This window comes from Equus caballus, chromosome 3, assembly GCF_041296265.1.
Source record: "Equus caballus isolate H_3958 breed thoroughbred chromosome 3, TB-T2T, whole genome shotgun sequence".
Taxonomy (NCBI): Eukaryota; Metazoa; Chordata; class Mammalia; order Perissodactyla; family Equidae; genus Equus; species Equus caballus.
This window is the reverse complement of record NC_091686.1, coordinates 22,690,800-22,711,085: the sequence shown is the minus strand read 5'-3', so window position 1 is coordinate 22,711,085 and position 20,286 is coordinate 22,690,800. Positions and strand designations below refer to the sequence as shown.

Below are 20,286 nucleotides of genomic sequence, written 5' to 3'. Positions count from 1 at the left end.
TTAATTAGAAGTCATTCCTACCCTTGAAGAAGAGCGTAACTCCAATGGACTCTGATTGCACAATCCAGAGTACAAATGTTTAGGGAATAAGTAGGGGCAGAGGAAATGGTGGTTGACTATTCTAGATTCCTGTTTTGAGAAAATGAGTAGTAAAAGTGAGAAGAGGGGTGGCAAAGCTTTGGGAAGGTATGGTAGAGGAGACCTAGCAGGTTTATATTCAATGAGATCATGCATCCTCAGCGGCTGACCTAGATGTTTGTTGCTGTAATAAGAGAAGGGGGCTAGGTAACCAAGGGAAAGGGGTCGAAGTGGATTTGGGATCGACTAGCTCAGGTTGCCTCCTGAGAAGCAGCGAAGAAAGAATCAAGAGCATACGCAGGATAGTCAGGGGCCCTTGCAGAGGAAGACAACCACTTCTGCCAAGAGAAGATGGATGATGCACCAAAAAAGATACAAAACTAATTGCTGCTTGATATTTTATTCATCTTTTTACGTTTATTTCCCATCTCCCTTGCTCTGTTTTAAGTTCCCTGGTCGTAGGATTCATGCTTCACCATTCATTTCTTTAAAGAGACCATGTAGAAAAGTGATTATGACCCAGGACTCAGAAGCCAAATGCCTGGGTTGAAATCCTAGGTTTGCCATTGACTTAATAGCTGTGTGACCTTGGAAAACCTGCTTAGCTTCTCTGTGCCCCAGTTTCCCCATCTGTAAAATGTAAGTACTACTACTCAGACTGCCGTGAAGATGAAATTTATTAATTTATGTAACTCTCAGAATAGTGCCTGGCAAAGAGTGCTTATAAATGGCAGCGATTGCTATTGCTATCCCCAGTGCCAAGCAGAATGGGCTTAAAATTTACCTCCGCTTAAGAAGTAACCGACATGCACTAGCGGTAACTGGATGGCAACTCAAAGGCGTTAGCAGTTAGTGGTTGAAGGACCCTCGTTCTTCTCTCGGAGGAGATGCATGGATCGCCTTTTAATATTTTTGGTTAACAGCAATGTTTGACCCAGATTTTCTATAAGGTGCCAGCTCCTCCAATTTGAGGATATGTGTGTCATTCTTCTGCCCCAACAAAGCAGCACCTAGTTATGTACCCAGAATCCAGCAGTCATCTGGAACACGATTCCGAGACATTTCGATTACTGGTAATGCCCTGACCCTTGCAGTCCCACTCCTTGGAGAGGAGGAAATTTATGATGCAACTTCACCTCTCATTTGTTTTCCTTCTAATTACACTGGGGAATAGTGTAGACTCTTGGGGTTATGGTTTAATCTTTATGTATCTGCTAAGCTCAGCAATGACTAAGGGCAAGAGTTATTCAAATTTGTCTCAAGTAGGTAAGGTAATAAATTGAGAGATGCAATGAGGCATCAGCATTAAACATGCAGAGAGTGCAAAATACTCCCGTGAGAAGCACCTTACCATGTCCTTCTCTGCCAGTGCACAGCTTTCAAATTGTCCAGTGTGATGCGGCACCTCATTTAACACTTATTTAGCTGGCTGTGGTTTGCTTTGCTACTCAAATCCGGGAGGGTGGGAAGTAGTGGCCTAGAGTGGACTTCTGCTAAATTTGTAAGGAATTGTTATTACACTCAGAGAAACCCTATCCATTTTGCATCAGAACTAAAGGTCCTTTTCTGATGTGGCATCTGTAAGTCTATAAGATGTCTATAAAATATAAAGGAGCAGTCTATAAGATTTAAGGAAATTCACACTGGATGAATTATGGACAGAATATCAATTGAATAAGAACTAGTGTATCTTTTATTTTCTCCCTAAGTGACTCATTTTTCAAACTGCAATATAGTAGCTGTGCCACTTTCCATTTTATGACAGTCATGTGACTGATTTCTTCATTTAAATTGTGTTTCTATATATTTTCCATCTCATCATGACATTAACATTCACATCATCCCTTTTAGGCCTTAGTTGCCTAAGTAGTGAATCTGGGGACAAATGACACTGTAGGAAGCTATCAACAGCAACCGGGCACGTACCTCCCACACCAGGTTAGGCTGGGCTGAGTGGTGAGTCGGCTCTAGGCTGGATTTGCCCACAGTGAGAGCTCAAGGGGTTGAAAGGCCGGCAAATGGCCTTCTCTTCACAAACATTTACAAGCTGTGTGACCTTGCCAAGTTACTACCAAACATGGCGGAGTCAGGTTTGCTGTTCACTGAACCCATTTCCTCTTCTTCCTGTGCTTACAGCTAAACTACATTTCTCAGCTACCCTTGCAGTTACAGACAGCTAATGGGATGTGAACGAAAGAGATGCATGCCACCTACAGTACCATCTCCTATAAAAAATCTTTCTTATACGTCAGTCATATCTCAATAAAAAAATAAATAAAAAATCTGTCATGTGCGCCCCTCCATGCTCCTTCTGCTCTGCCAGTGTGACACGTGTGAGCCTGCAATCTTGCAGGTCACATGTTAGGGATGTCAGAGCCATGAGACGGAAGGAGCCATGAGACAGAAGGAGCCTATTCTCTGCTGGAGGAGAGCCATCTGCTGATTAGCAACCTCTTTTGGGACTTCATTTAAGCAACAAAATAGACTTCTATTAAGTTTGAGATAGTATATACTTTCGTATTTGTTTGTTACAGTATTTAATGTTACCTTATCCAGTAAAACTTCTCTAAGCCTCAGCTTCCTCAGATATAAAATGGGCATAGTCCTTGTATCTACTCTGTAGGGTTTTCATGAGCACTAAACAAACTAATGCATGTCAAAGAACTAGTACCATGCTCAACACACACGCAGGGTCATGCTGTTGATGGTATTAACCACTATATGCTTCCTGATTCCCATCTGTAAAATAGGTACAGTAAAACCTACCGTTTTGTAAGGGTTAGAAACTACACACACACATACAGACATGCACACACAACGAAACATGGAACTTGACACCTATTTGTCACTCATTAAATAACTGCTTTTATTATTACCGGTATAGAAATACCAACCTTTACAATCTAGGGATCTTTCTAAAATAAAGTTTTAATGGTAACAGTTTGAGATAGTATAAAAAAGTGCCCTAGATACAAATTTAGTGATGAGGTGACACGGAAGCAACTTTGATCCTGAAGAACCCATGAAGACATCTTGAAAAAGGATCATTTTCCATTTCATTGGAAAGACAAAACAGGGAGGTCTCTTCCAGAAACCATGATGATTGGTTGTTAAATCACGGATTGGAGACCAGTGCATTCAGAGAAAATTCTGATGTGTGAAAACAGCTATCCTCACTAGGACATTCTGGAAAGGTTCTCTATCCTCTGATCTGTAGGATTTCTGTTGTCGAGAACAAGCATTAAACAGATGGGGAGCTGTATTTATCCACAAAATGATGAGGAGAAAAACAATTAAGTTATGGCTTTGATGCTTTTGAGTTTTCAATAAAGTTAGACGGGGCTGAAGAGGATGGAAAAAGTTGCTCCCCTCAACAAGGCTGGGAGAAAGGAGGAAGCGTCAGATCATTTTGGGGTCTGAGAAAGTATGCGTAATGGCAAATGGATGTGATTACACAGATTTCCTATCAATGAAAACACAAACAAAATAAAACAAACAAAAAAAGGCCAAGTACTGTTTGAGTCCCAAAGAACAATTCTAGTGCTTACCTCATAACAATGCACAGATCCGACGAAAACTTTCCCAATATCCAGCAATTCAAAGTTGAACTGAATCTTCGGCCCCATTCCTTCCCCTTTGATTCGGAGGGGCAGACGAATCTCTCGGCCTATGAAAACAATGCAGACTGTGTTACCCTAAATAATGCTTCATTACCCCCAGTTACCCACAACTTGTTACCAGTGTAAGCAATCAAGATTACAGCACCAACTCCCTGCCCTGAACTGAGGGAACTACAATTTAACTGACGCTGAAGATGTAGCTTATCTTTAAGAAACACGCATACCGTGAGTTTCTTACCTTTAGAGAACAGCTTATATTGCAATTTAAGCTGACATTTTAGCAGAAAAAACAATTAAAATTTTTAACCCAATATTAGCTGTATCCTTAAGTTTCTTCTAGAGGAAGAGTGACCACTGACTGATTGACGCTTCTCATCAAGTGAGAGTCACCACGGGCTCCAAAGGATGGTGTTTGCACAGACCTTCCCTGGGATTTAGGACGAGCCAGGGTATTAAGGGATCAAGTCGAGGAGTCTTACCTGACCCTTACTTTGCAGTTTCTTTCATGCAGAGGTAATGGAATCTACTAAACGGTCTCCCTTATTATGCATCCACAATGGACCCCAGGGCAGTACAGAGCACAAACCTTTAAAGTACTGCCTGGTTTTGTTTCCTTTTTAAAAATGGATACTTCTTCATTTGATAATACATGATCATTATAAAAATGTTAAGTTCTCTCATAATTCCACCAACCAAAGACAACCATTGTTAGCATTTTGGTGCCGATCTTTCCATACTTAATCATACTTAAATACTGTTAATGTAAATGAGAGCATATCCTATACATTATTTTTTGTAACCTGCTTTTTTCACTTAACAATACTTCTGGAACGTTTTCACACATTATCACCTAAAGATTGAGGTAAGTATTTTTAACCAGTCCTTCTTGTTGGATATTTAAATGGTTTCCAACTTTTCACTACAACAAATTATAATGCAATTAATATCCTTGACCACATTTATGAGCAATTTTCCTGTATTTCCTTTAAGCACTTTGAGGATATCATGCTACCATTTCTTGCCTTCTGCCGTTGCTGTTGAGAACACAGCTTATTGTCTTTTCCTCGTTTGAGGTACTATGTCTTTGCCTCTGACTGTTTTAAGATTTTCTTTTCATCTTTGGTTTTGAGCAGTTTTACTATAATATTCCCAGGGGTGGTTTGCACTGATCTTTCTTGGGTTTTGTAGCACTTCTTGAATCCGTAGATAAATGCCTTTCATCAGTTGTTGGAAAATTTTTTAGTCATTATCTCTTTAAATATTGCTTATGCTCCATTTTCTCACTTCTTTCCTTCTAAATATATATATATATATATAATATTATATACATATCACATATATACATATATGAAAATATATATTATATACATATATGGACTTTTTGCCACATTCCACTTGACTCTTGTGTTCCTTCTGTAATTCTCCTCTACATGCTTTAGTGTGAATACTTTCTTTTGATTCATCTAATTTCCAGTTTACAAAATCTCTCTCTGGCTGTACCTAATAGACTATTAAATTCATCTACTGAGTTCTTAATTTGTCATTATAACTTTTAAGTTCTAGACTTTCCATTAGATTTTTTCATAGTTTCCAGGCCTCTGATTAATCTTGTCTTTAGTAAGAATATTAAAAAATCCGTGTCTGATAATTCTATTCTCTGGCTCCCTCTGGATTTGTTTCTATTGTTTATCTCAGTGTTATCTTCTCATATACTCAGTTATTTTTGATTGAGTGCTGATCAGTGTGTATAAAAAAATTGTAGAGATAATTTGAAGCCCTAAGAAGATGTTTTCCTCCAGCTTCTGGCTGGTGACTAGCGGGCATTAACAATCCTAGATAACCTAATCTAACCATTTGCAGTGAGGCTTCTGGGAGAGAATTAAGCCCTGCAGGAAATCATTTGAGTGACTATTTTCTCAACCCTCCCAAGAAAGCTATGTAGCAAGTACTATCGTAAATATAAGCTAATTCCTCATATACAGTAGATGCCTTAGAACATTAGGAATTAATTGTCTCTTGAAACCCCAGTGGAGAAGAACTGTCTTAATCAAATCAATAATTGAGAAATGATCCAAAGCTGAGCTTCAGTCCTTGTGAGGGCTGGTCCATTTCCAGGCCCCACTTCACTTAAGCCTAGGGGATTCCTAGGGCCTGTTCCCCTCGGGCATCCCATGAACGCCTATGTTTTCTTCTCCAACTCTATGTAACTTTCTAGTCTCTCTGCAGTATCTACCAAAAAGTCAGTGTCACTAAGGATAAAGAGGCTGCCAAAGTGATTGTCTTGGTTTCTTTCTTCTCCTGGCTCTTGGCCCATAATTCTTCACTGTCCTGGTAGCTCTCTTTTGCCTCCAAAAGAGGTTTGAAAAAATATTTTGCCTTGCTCTTCTAGTTGTTCTTAGAGAGAGACAGTTGATCCAGACTACCCAGCCCACCATTATAGGAAACAGAATTGCTGGCACAAAGGGATGAACATCTGACGTTTTGACAGCTATGGGCACTATTACTCCAGAACGGAAGTACCAATTTACACATAGACATCAACAGTATTTAATGGTTCCTGTCTCTCCACATCCTCCCTGACAGTGGGGATATCACCACTTTTAAAAATCTTTGAGAGTTTGATAGGTTTTCCTTAAATATGCACTACTTAAATTACAAGTTATTAAGGGAAAATGATATACTTGCTCTGTGTGTAACATTTTGAACATTCAAAATACTTTTGATGCTCCGTTAGATGTAATGTTCAGTATTACAACAAATATATTTTGGACAACCAAGTGATATTTCTAATTTATTGTCATCATTATAATGCTTTGTGACATTTTATGTTCCATTACCTTCTGTTGCTATTTAACTTCTGTATCTTTAATGCTTTCTCTCCATGACTGTCCTTTTAAAGACAAGAACACTTGTCTCTGTTTCCCCTCTGGTGCTTGGCAACACAGTGGTCATTAGGAAAGTATTATTTTGAGTATAAGAAATAAGAACAATCCTAGCAATATTTGGGACAGGCAATTTACTCAAAGGGTTCCTCCAATCCATCTGACCCCTAGAAGAGAGGTTCCTCCAAAGGTCAGTTGTTAGTGTTGACAATACTCTAGAACATAAGTAAAACTTTTAGAGAACCCAACCTCGTCACCCTAATCCATTATGTTAGAGTTCTAATCTATTGGCAATGATTTGTACTCCTTGGTCAGGAGAAAAGCATTTTGACAGAGATCCAACTTTCAGAATGGCAAATAATGAGAAGTGCAAATATATTGTGGAATAAACTGCAAGACTATTTATAATTGTCAGGCTTAAAGCTTTCTCCATCTGTTACCTTGACTGCCTTCTTTAATAATAATAATAAAAAAAGATGTGTTGTAATAAAGCAGCGAGCCAATGTTTCTTTGGGAATTATTAATTACTTCAAAGGAGTTTGTCTTATTTGTAACTAGCCATTGCCCTTACCCAGGATAGAATGGGAGTACAAATAAGACCCAGCCTTGCATTAGGCTAAATTTTAGGGTTACATTACAAATGCTATTTTTCCACAAGAATTTTGAAGCAGAGATTTTTTTTTTTGTCTTGGCAAAAGACAGTAAGAGGCACAAGCCTGAAGGAAATAGTAAGCTCTAAGGACAGATTTGTTACTAGAAGAACAAAATTTTTCAATGTTTTTTTAAAATAGGGCAGTTTCTCATCTACAATTGCAGTGTCCTGGTTTCACATATAAGAAGCAGAGAGATGCACTATAGAACCCCTATAACAGCCCTGAAATCTCTCAATGCAGTGGATTACATTGCACTAAATACCAGAAAATGTGACCATGGGCTTTCAAACACCTGCCGTCTAAGATATCTGAGATATCGTAGATGTCCAGTATCGAGCTCCATTCCTTTACAGTAAGACAAGAAAAAGGGGGGAAAAAGGATAAATGGGAAGAACAAACTGCCATCATTCTCATATTTTGGATCTGTCTACCTGGAAAATCCTAAAGAACATATAAATATTTTTTTAAATTAATAAGATAGAGTAAGATTGATGGTTACCAAATCAATACACAAAAGTTAACTGCATTTCTATACACAACAGTCAGAAAAATTTTCAAGACGTTATTTATAATAACAACAAAAATATAAAGTACCTAGAAATAAATCTAATAAAATATACTTAAGGCCTTCAAGGAGCAAATTGTAAAACTTTATTGAAAGATAGTACCAAGGATCTACACAAATGGAGAACTCGGTTATGTTCTTGAAAAGGAAGACTTGAGGTTGCAAAGTTGTCAATTTTTCTCCAACTGATCTATATCTACAATTTCAGTGCTTTAATAAACAAAATGCCAGCAGGTAGAATTTGGTGGAATTTGATGAGTTGATTATAAAATTTAAATGTAAAATCAAAGGGCCAATAATAACCAAGACATTCCTAAAGAAGAATAAATTGGGGGGACTTGCCCTTTCACAAACTAAAATCTATTGTAAAGCATTGTAATTAAGATAACGTGGTATCAGGGCAGAAAGTGCAAAGTGACTAAGGAAATACAATACAGAACTCAGAATAAATGCACACATATACGTAAATTTGATTCATGACAGAGCAGGCGTTGAATATCAGTAAGGAAAGATAGACTATACATAGTATAAAGAGCTAAAACAACTGGGCATCTACATGGGATCTGTGGTAGGCTGAACATTGGTTTGCTCACATGCTAATTCCTGGAACCTGTAAATATTACCTCATATGGCAAAAGGGTGAATATTACCTTGTATGGCAAAAGATGTGATTTACTTAAGAATTTTGAGATGGGGAGATTACCCTGGATTATCTTGATTGCTGTAGCTTAAAAGTTGTCTTATAATCAGTTAGTAGTAGCCTTCCAATTTTATTCCTCTTTTTGAAGGCTGTTTTGGCTCTTCTAGGGTCTCTGCATTTCCATATGAATTTTAGAATGATCTTGTCAATTTCTACAAAGAAAGCAGCTAGGATTTTGATTTTGATTGCATTGAATCTATAGATAAATTTGGGCGAGAGATGACATCTTAATGATATTGAATTTAACCACCTATTAACAAGGTATAGTTCTCCATTTATTTAGGTCTTTAATTTCTCTCAGTAATGCTTCATAGTTTTCAGTGCACAGGTCTTATACATCCTCTGTCAAATTATCTCTAAGTATTTCTTAATGCTATTGTAAGCGATATGGCTTTTTAAAATTTCAATTTCCCATTGTTCATTGTATAGAAATACAATTGATTTCTCTCTATATAGATCTTGTATCCTGCAACCTTACTAAACACATACTTTTTAGTCCTCATTTAAAATAGATATTCTCCCGGGGCCTGCCCCATGGCCGGGTGGTTAAGTTTGTGCATTCTGCTTTGGCAGCCCTGGGTTCGCTGGTTTGGATCCTGGGCATGGACCTACACACCACTCATCAAGCCATGCTGTGGTGGCATCCCACATAGAAGAACTAGAATGACCTATAACTAGGATACACAACTATGTACTAGGGCTTTAGGGAGCAAAAAAAAGGTGGAAGATTGGTAACAGATGTTAGCTCAGGGCCAATCTAAAGAAAAAAATAAACAGATAAAATAAAATAGATATTCTCTAGGACCATCTCCACAGATATTGATTCAATAAAACATAGATGAAACCCAGGAATCTACATTTTTAATGAGCAGCTAAAGTGATTCTGTGCAGATTCTCTAAGGACATTATCTCTAGAAATAAATGAACATATGAACCTATGAACAGAACTATGCTAACTTCTGACAATATGGCAGAGGAAGCTGACTCAGTCCATCCTTCCACTTCAAATACAAAAAAAAAGCTTATTAAAAATAAGACAAATATATATTTTTAATACTTATCCAAGATCAAAAGAAAGAAAGAAAGTAAAATACTAGATGCTAGAAATAAAAAGGGGATTTGGAGATTTGTAAAGTACATACAGGCCTTATGGTCTAGTGGCTCAATTTTTAAAACTCTCCCCAAAACAGGACATATGGCTTTGTTCCTATCTTGGAATGAGGAATTGAATTTAGATACTTGCATAAATCCAGGACCTTGGATAGGATACCTCTTTCTAAAAACAGAACTAGAAACATTCTACCTGTTGGTCTAGGGAAGCAGTGATGAAGTTTGTCCTCTACCTAGCACTCTGAATAGGGGAAAGAGCTCCTATGAGAAATAAAAGTCCCATGTACAGGTATGGGATCCAGGTTTACATTATATTATAGGTGAAAGAATCAGAAGCTGAGAAAACAAAAGTTGTAGGGTTCTTCACAGAAGAAATAAAAACATTGCTCTGAAGGAATACTTCTGTGATCCCGTGCTCATGCTGTCTTGGCTGCTCTAACAAAAATACCATAGACTGGGTGACTTAAACAACAAACATTTATTTCTCACAGTTCTGGAGCCTGAGAAGTCCAAGATCAAGGTACTGGCAGATTCAGTGTCTGGTGAGAACTCACTTCCTGATTCATAGATGCTGTCTTCTATCTCCTCACATAGAGGAAGGAGTGAGGGAGCTTTCTGGGGTCATTGTCATAAGGGCATTATTCTCATTCATGAGGGCTGGGCCCTCATGACCTAATCACCTGCAAAGGTCCCACCACCAAATACCATCCAACTGAGGGTTAGGTTTCAACATACGAATTTTAGGGGGCACAAACATTCAGTCCATAGCACATGCTAAATATGAGCTCACAATACAAACATTTCAAACCATTTGAAGACACAATCCAGTATGAAGAAAATCAGTGGTTAGCACAAACATGCAAATTAGTATCCCAAGAGTTTGAGATAATGGAAAACTCTTAAAGAAACTCTAAACATAGCATTCTTAAAATCTTTAAAGAGGTAAATGGAGAAATAGAAACCATAATGAGGAGAAAAAAATGAAAGGATTAAAACTATATAGAACTTCTAAAACTGAAAAGCCAAGTGGATGAAATTAAAAACTTAACAGATGAATATACCAAAGAGTGGACATAGCCAAAGAAAGAATTAGTCAACTGGAAGAAAGGCCTTAGAAAAATGCCCAGAATGTATCATAGAAAGACAAAGACATCTCAACAACAAGAAAAACAACAACCCAATTCAAAAATGGGCAAAGGTCTGAACAGAGATTTCTCCAAAGAATATATATGGATGGCCAACAGGCATATGAAAAGATGTTCAACATCATTAGCTATAGGGAAATGCAAATCAAAACTATGATGAGATATCACCTCACTCTGGTCAGAATGCCTATAATTAACAAGACAGGAAACAACAAGTGTTGGAGAGGATGTGGAGGGAAGGGAACCCTCATACACTGCTGGTGGGAGTGCAAACTGGTGCAGCCACTATGGAAAGCAGTATGGAGTATCCTCAGGAAATTAAGAATAGATCTACCATATGATCCAGCTATTCCACTGCTGGGTATTTATCCAAAGAACTTGAAAACACAAATGCATAAAGATACATGTACCCCTTTCTTCATTGCAGCATTATTCACAATAGCCAAGACTTGGAAGCAACCTAGGTGCCCATCAAAGGACAAATGGATAAAGAAGATGTGGTATGTATACATAGTGGACTACTACTCAGCCATAAGAAATGATGAAATCCAGCCATTTGTCACAACATGGATGGACCTTGAAGGTATTATGCTAAGTGAAATAAGTCAGAGGGAGAAAGTCAAATACCGTATGATCTCACTTATAAGTAGAAGATAAAAACAACGACAAACAAACACATGGCAATGGAGATTGGATTGGTGGTTACCATAGGGGAAGGGTGAGGGGAGGGCAAAAGGGGTGATTAGACCCACATGTGAGGGGATGGACTATGATTAGTTTTTGGGTGGTGAACATGATGTAGTCTACACAGAATTCGAAATATATTACAATGTACATCTGAAAGCTATATAATGTTATAATCCAATATTACTGCAATAAAACAAACAAATAAAAAAAGAAGACAAAGAAATAAAAAATGTAAAGGAGAAGTTAAAATCCATGGTGATTATATGGGAAAGATATATGTCTAAAAGAGTTTCCAGAAGGAAAAAATTGAGACAATGAGATGAAAACAATATTGAAGAAATAATTGGGGAGAATTTTCCAGAATTGATGAAAGGCTCTTAGATTGAAGAAGCATATCAAGTACCAAGTAAGAAAAATAAAGGTAAGTCCATCACAGTGAAACTGTAGAACATCAAAGCATAAAGTAATTCATAGTATCAATCTGATAGAAAAGACAGATCACCTAAAGAAATGACAATTAGACTTCAGTAGATTCCTCGTGTCAATAATTCATTCCATTGTCCATGCTATGAGGGAGCAAGCAGCCACAGGGAGAGTCCACGGATAGGGGTTCTGGCAAATAGAACCTGGTGAGGTCTCTACCAACAGCCAGGATCAATTGCCAGACACGTAGGTGGATGTAAAATGCTATCAGCCTCCACCTTCAAGCCTCTTCAGCCGTCTCCATGTGGAGCAAAGAGGAACTATCCTTACTGAAGCCTGAGCAAATTGCAGATCAGTGAGCAAAATAAATGATTGCTACTTGTTTAAAGCCACAAAATTTAGGGTGCTTTGTTATGCAGCAAAAGATAAATGGAACAAAGTGGCTAAAACAAGTTAAGGTGTTTATTTTGCTCACATATCAAGGACATTGGGAAATGCGGATTTGGGGCAGGGGCGGGTTTAGAGGATTATGGTGTGGTGCTGCTGTTGCTTCTGCCGTCTGATTGGTAAGGATGAAAGGAAGAATGAATATTGATTTGATAGCTACTTTCTCTTCACCTTCCTGAACCATAAAATTGTATAGCTTTTTAATAAGTTTTACCATATGGTGGGGCTAGTCCTCCTGCATTATTCTTGTTTTTCTGAATTTTCTAGGCAATCCTACTTCATTTCTTTCCTCCATAAGAACTTTGGAATCAACCCAATTGAAAAAAAAAAAAACTTATTGATATTGTCACTGGGATCGCATTACATTTACAGGGAGAATTGACCTATTTATGATGTTGATCTTCCTGACATAAAACATGGGCATACCTTTCCATTTTCAAGTTTTCCTAAATCTGGGTATGTATACATAGATATTTGTACTTTCCTTTATGTTTGAAATATTTGCTAATTGAAAGTATCATTTAAAGTAAGCATAATAATTGAGCAAAAAAATAATTTCTTGTTCATAGGACTAAGAAACCGTATGCTATTATGAGGTTGTGGTATGATGAGTATTGAGAAAGAAAACCTACAAATATGTAGAGTATTACTCACTTATTACTCTGAAAACTCAAAAATGTTTTTAACAATTGGCGTGATTTGGCTTTCTCTTTCCTAAATCTCCATTCGTTAGTTCAAATAGGTTAAAAATCAGAAGGTCTAAATTGCGTGAAAAATTCAGATGCTTCTCTTACGATGTGTAGAATGAAAATGGACAATGAGGTTCCATCTTAATTGGGTCTTTAAAGGAAACAGGTAGATCTCAAATCATTTCCACCATGCTGCTTTTCTGAATTTGGCTCTGAAGCACCCATTAACGACGTTAGCTAGCGATACATTTCACAGTTTAAATCAGAAAGTGTTGTTTCCTTTGAAGTTCCCATATGGTGATCCAAACCAAATATGTGTAGTTTCCCTTTGAGTTGTTTTAAAAAGGTAGTCTTCATGGTTAAATTAGGAATTTACACATTTCATTGGAAAGTGAAGACAGATGAAAGATCAGTTTCAGGACCTAGATGAAACCATCAGCAAGTCTTTATAAATATCTAACGTACAGGTTTAACTACTTCTAAGAAAATCTGAACATTTTAAATGAAGGAAAAAATTCAGTTTCAGGTTGACTGGAAAGATTTAATGATGTTATATTTGCCATATTCAGATCTAAGCGGGTCACTCCCCTGCTTAGAGCCCTTCAGTGACTCCCCACTGCACTCAGGATGAGGTCCAAGGTTCTTAGTCTGGCAGTCAATGTCAGCCCTCCATTAACCGCATCCTATCTATTACTCCAGCCTCCAGCTTCCTTTCCTGCCCCCGCCTCTCCTCTCCCAAGTCTCTCTATCTCTCTCTGTCTCTGTCTCTCTGGCAGCGATACCCTAAGAACTTGAAATTCCTTGCCATTTCATGTTAATGTTATATATTTTTGCATAGTGTTTCTCTGTGTATTTTCACAAAGTGTTTCCCTGTCTGATATGCCCAGCCTCTCCTTTTTTTCTACTTAACTAACAAATACTTTGAGAGTCACTTTCTCTGGGGAACCTTCCTTAAAAACCCAATACTGAGCTGTGTGTCCTGTATCCTCTTCTATTATTCACTCATTCACTCGATAGCATTGTGACATAACTGTTGGCTTATGTGTCAGTTTCCCCCATTCATTCTATGCTTTCCGAGGGCGGAAACTATGTTTTGTACATCTTCGTACTCATGGTGCTTAGAGATAAAAGCTTTCAAAAGAAAAAAAGGTTGCAGTAGGAGATGTGGGTTAAATTGCACGCATCCCAAGAGGCCTTCCTCAAGACCAATGATGCTGGCCTTCTCTGCTCCTTCCTGTCTCTGAACATACACTCACACGATGGAACACTGTACAATGATGAAAATGACGTACAACTAGAGCTACAAGCAACCACATGGATGAGACATACAGATTGCTTCCAATTACATACATTGCAAAAGCAGACAGCACTAAATTGTAATATACAGCCATACATACACAGGAGTAAAAGCTATAAATGAAAGCCAGGAAATAGTGATCATGAAGGACAGAATGGTGATTATCTCAGGGGCAGGTTGGGGTGAGGGGAGTGTGATTGGGAAGGGGCACACAGGGGGCTTCTTGGGGCTGGAAATATTCTATTATCGATCTTGGAGGCAATGTTTGCCTTATAATTATTTGTTATAATGTAGATGTATGTGTATTAGCTCCTTATTGCTCCTATAACAAATTACCACAAACTTAGTGACTTTATGTACAAATTTATTATCTCAAAAGTTAGAGAGGTCAGAAGTCTAAAATAGGTCTCACTGGGCTAAAATCAGATGTTGGCCAGGGTTTCTTTCTGGAAGCTCAGGGGGAAAATCCATTTTCTTGCCTTTTCTAGTTTCTAGATGCTGCCCAAATTCCTTGGTCCTTCCATTTTCAAAGCCAGAAATGGCGACTGAGTCTTTCTCATAGAGCATCACTCTGACACTGAGACTGACACTTCTGTTCCCTCTTTGACATTTAAGATCCGTTGTGATTACACTGAGCTGCTCACATAATCCAGGATAATCCCCCCACCTTAAGGTCAGCTCATTAGTACAATCCTGCATCACTTAATGACAGGGATATGTTCTGAGAAAAGCCTCGTTAGGTGAGTTTGTTGTTGTGCAAACGCCACAGAGTGTACTTACACCAATTTGGTTGGTACAGCCTACATCTAGGCTGTATGGTACTAATCTTATGGGATCACCAACGTATATGTGGTCTCTTGTTGACCAAACTGTGAGTAAGCGGCACATGACGGTAATCTAAATTCCATCTTCTACCTTAGTTTCCCTTTGTCATGTAATGTAACATAACCACAGTAACATACTCACAGGGTCTGGGATTAGGACATGGACATCTTTGGGAGGCCATTGGTCTGCCTACTGCAGCATGTACTATGTAAATTTCTGAATCTATATTCTATTTCTTAGTGACAAAAGGTTAAAAGTTAAATTGTGGTACGTAAACACAAAGGATTCCTATATGACCATGGAAAAGAATGACACTTTTTTTTTATGGACACATTTATTTATTCTATCTGCCTAAGAAGTATTTCTCAGTGACCTAAAACCAGGAGGTTTTGCCAACCCTTTGAAGATAATAATAAGGAATCATCACCAGCCCTTGAAAAGACACATAGAATTGTATGGAATTTACAGGGAAGATAATATGGAATTACTATACAAACAAAGCCCTTCTCTGGCAATCCTATCTTTTAAAACATCACTAACAAAATAAAAAAAGAATGTCATGCAGATGGAAAATTATACTATTCAGTTTACCCAGGATGTGAGTTCTGCGGCAGAATTCAGAATTGCAAACAAAACAATAGATAAATACAACTAGTTATGCAATGTCTGGGAACCTCCTGGAGAGCAGCCAACCCCCGGGAACATGGCCAAGCACGAAGTCCCAGGGGCGCTGCAGATGGGAGGGAGACCCGCACCTGTGGCACGGGGGCCACTGGAGCACCGCCAGCCTGTGTCTGAACACTGATGTGCCAACATTTCCTCCAGACCCATTAAGAACTCTGGGGTAAGTGATGCTGGTCTGAAGTGTGGACATAGACTATGACAATCCAGAAACTCCCAATCCATTTTGCATTCAGTCTGGGCCATGTTGAGAATCCCACATTCATGGGCAAGGGAGAGATCACATCACACTCTGATTAATTCACTCACTCATTCATTCATTTGCTCATTCATTTAATCAACATTTATTGAGTGGCTTTATCTTCCTCGTGCTAAAAGCATAAGACATATAGTATCATTCCAATATATAAATTTTTTAAAAAGGCAAACCATACTATTTTTCTTAGGGATGAATAGCTAGGTGGTAAAATTATTTACAAAAGCAAATTAACTATAATAAAATTCAAGGTGACAGTTACATCCAGGGAAGGGAAGGAAACCTCATCAGCAAGGGACACACACGTGGGGGAGTTGGAGGGCAGCACAATCTTGAGTCAGGCAGCCCATCCTTCTGCACTGTTTTTAGATGGCCTGACCCCTTTATGCACAGAGAAATGTGGCTGCATAGCTATGGACTGCAAACACGCTGGCATAGCAGAACAGTAGGATTTTTGCACTTGAAGAGATTTTAATGATTTTGCAATATTAGTACTCTCTCCCCAAGTTTAAAATAACCACTGCAGCCATATCCTGGGAGACCTACAAATAAAACAGTAGAGTACTAGCTCATAGTACTAGCTACCCTGAGAATTAAGTCCATTTTCTCATTCTTATACAGGTTTCCCCCACTATCCAAAAGTTCATTTACACCACTTCCCTCTTATGAAAGACTTACATTAGTACTTGTTTTTGCTAACTGAAAGAAATCCGAAGATTTTCTCTTTTATGAAAAAAAGCTGAAATAGCGTACAGCGTTTGTTTTACAGTGAGCAGTCATAGAGGCAGCTCGCACCCCACGCAGGGAAAGCAGAGCCGCCAAGCTCCTTCCCCAGGGCTACACTCGGCATCGAGCTGTCACAGCTTTGAACTGTGTCTGTAAACAACTGTGCTTTATCTAGATTTATTTTAGTAGCTTATTTTTTGGGTCTGGGAATGCTCAAAAATTTTTCCCATGTAAATTAATGGTAATTGCTTCTTTATGCCATTTCAGCTAAGGAAAGGTTTCATAGGACACTCTACTTTGGAATAGCGGGGGAAATCTGTATAGGAATGGACAACCACAGACCACAGGCGTTAGAAGGAAACCTGTGAATGCATGATGCCTGCTACCCTGGAATCTTTTGACTAGGAAGTATCAGTATTTCTGTGGGCATCCTTATTTAATAGCTTTGAACAGCATTTAATGTCATTTGTTACTCATGTTGATGATTAAAATCTTGTTCTTTGACAACAGATGATCAATTCTATGGGCTAAACATTGGATTGTTAAGATTTCCAGAAGAATGAGGTGAAAAGAAATGGAGGAAAAAATATTTTTAAAAAATTAAATAAAGTATACAAAGTTGAAGTGACACAAAAGTAATCAGACTCGAATGGCCCATAGAAAGCTGAGAAAGATGAATTAGAAAAACTTACTCTAGGACAACAGCTTCACGACATGTTAGACTCCAAGTACAAAAGGAAAGCTCCAGAAAACATGGAGAGAGACATAATAGGCCACTTACAAAGGAATGAGAGGTGACCTTAGACTTCTGGATTTTTACAGTAAGTTGGCACGATATCTTCAAAGTTCTGAGGAGAAATTAGTTTGAACCTAGAATTCTATAGCCAGCTAAACTATCAAGTGGGTATGGAGGCAGAATAAGACATTTTAGGCATTCAAGGATCAAAGTTTCCCTTCTATATACCCTTTCTGAGAAACTTACTTGAGGAAAGTGTTTAAGTGAAAAGATCTAATGGATCACATATGAAAATTTTTTTTAAAATTCCTGGGTAACAAATGTGCAGGAGGTGACTGATCTGAATTAGAAAAAGAAGCTGGTGTACTCTGAGAAAAATGTCTTTGAGGAGAAGAGCATGAATTCTAACATTAGATAGGAGTGAAAAAATGAGGAATTAGAAACCACAGGGGGAAAATATCCCCAAAAGCGGTACAAAAGACTCAAGTCAATTGCGAAGTAAGCTAAAACAAGGCAGAACTGTGAGAAACTAATGGGCAGTAAGGAAAGAGAATTTACTTGATATAGACGTAGGGGCATTCTTTGAGTGACTATAGGTCAGAATACTCAACTAGCAGAGGATAAAATGCAACCCAAGAATACAATTTGGCCCTTCAGCATATAAAATTTATGTAGACAAAACAGAACACTTGAATATGGTTATCAACCATAATAATATAAAAGTAGAACGACTCACAGAAGTTGAGAGGGAGAAATAAGGTGGAATGGTGGTGGGCAGGTGAGGGGTCCCAATATCCTTATATGTCAAGAGATATTGCACAGTTGATGGAACAAAAATTTTAATTTTATGTATGTTACTTAAGTCTTTAAATAAAATTCATAAAATAAAATAAATATATTAAAATAACTGGGTTGCCAGGGGCCGAGATAGAGGAAGGATTGCCTGCAAAAGGGCATGAGGGAACTTTATGGGGTGATGGAGAGACTCTATACTTGATTTTGGTGGTGATTACCAGACTATTTATGTTTGTCAAAGTTCGTATGACTGTATGCCAAAAAAGATGAATTTTGCTACATGTAAATTATAACTCAATAAGCCCAAGAAGGGGTAGAGGAAATATAATTGACTAAATACTCATTTTCCATATTGCAGACTCAAAAGTAATGTGTGAAATTGATAAATCAACAAATAGCAATATAAGCATAGAATTAGCAAGGGAAATTACCACCACAAGAAAGAGCTAAAAGTGCTTCTTCTTGGAAGCAGTACTGAAGAAAGAGACTACTATCTAGCTTTGTAATCTTACTATTTACATGTTTTACTTATTTATTGGCATCAGCATTTTAAAAAAAAATTCTGAGGGGCCAGCCCCGTGGCCGAGTGGTTAAGTTCACTCACTCTGCTTCAGCAGCCCAGGGTTCGGATCCTGGGCGCGGACATGGCACCGCTCATTAGGCCATGTTGAGGTGGCATCCCACGTGCCATAACTGGAAGGACCCACAACTGAAATATACAACTATGTACTGGGGAGATTTGGGGAGGGAAAAAAAAGCAGAAAAAAAAATTCTGAAATATTTTTAAAATACAGAAAAGTTTCCAGAGTTGTACAAAGAACTTCTATACATCCTATATCCAATAATCTCCTTTATAGCAAATGATCCAATGCAGGCCCACCTGTTCCACCTAGATGTCATGTCTCTCTGACTAGATTGATCTTCAGTCTGGAATAGTTCATCTTTTCTTGACTTTATGAAGTTGATATTTTTGAAGATTATAGGCTGGTCATTTTGTTTTGTTCTTCAGTTTGGGTTAGTCGGATGTTTCCTCATTATCAGACCCAAGTTAGGTATTTTGGCTCTAATATCATTGAAGAGATGCTGTGTTCTCACTGCATCCCAGTGGTTAGTCCAAAAGGTGGATTTGCTCTATTACTGATGGTATTAACTAACATAACATCTACTAGGTTTCTTCAGTGTAAAGTTAATTTTCTTTTCTTTATAATTAATAAGTATTTTGAGGGAGGACATTTTGAAACTATGTAAAATCCTGTTCCACACCCCACTTTCACCCATTGGTTTTGAGATCCATTGACGCTTTTTACCAGAATTGATTATTACTGTGATTGCCAAATAGTAAATTTTGTTGAGTGGATTCATAGATTCCTATTTATTCAATGGATTATTATTTATTAGCATCATTATCTATTTTGACTCTCATCTGGTTCCAAGTTCAGTCAGTGAGAGTCTCTTTGCTGGCTTCTGTGTCATTTTGACATATCATCATTCTTCGAGCATTTCCTTACTGTCTAGAACAAGAGAGTGTTCCAGACTCATCTTGTTCTTTCTCTGCCTCAGTCCTGGAATCAGTCAATTCTCCAAGGTTCCTTTTAATGGAGGGTGAGAGTTATAAACCAAGCTTTGCGTGCTATGTATGCTCATTGCTAGTAGGGTCTCAAACTTCCAGGATATCTCAATGGACATAGCTAAGAAATATGCATATGTATGTACATATACACATACACACATTTACATTTATATTTATTTCTATCTCTATGCATATCAACAACTGTGAGTTCATACTGATAAGTCCAATTCCATTCCATTACCAAAGGGCTCCCTTTGCCTCCCGTCTTTCCACATTTGTATCTCCCTCTTCCAAGAATGAAAAATACAGGCTCCTGTTATCCTCAATATGTTTACTTTTTTGCTTAATTCCTCTACACATATCTAATATGAAACCATCGGGTTGCCATCCTACTTGTATAC

General features: G+C 38.0%; 1 protein-coding gene across 6 annotated transcripts in view; it reads right to left on the bottom strand.

The window, feature by feature from the left end:
- The window catches only part of HYDIN (HYDIN axonemal central pair apparatus protein), a 335,806-nt gene that overhangs the window by 217,138 nt on the left and 98,382 nt on the right, over positions 1 to 20,286 (bottom strand). For all 6 annotated transcript variants that reach the window (XR_002806835.2, XM_023637294.2, XM_023637295.2 and 3 more), the window contains exon 11: positions 3,627 to 3,745. Coding sequence is in view for 5 of the 6 variants with exons in the window: in XM_023637294.2 (XP_023493062.2) it covers positions 3,627 to 3,745 (119 nt within the window). In the remaining variant the exon portion in view is untranslated. The remainder of the gene's footprint in view (positions 1 to 3,626; positions 3,746 to 20,286) is intronic.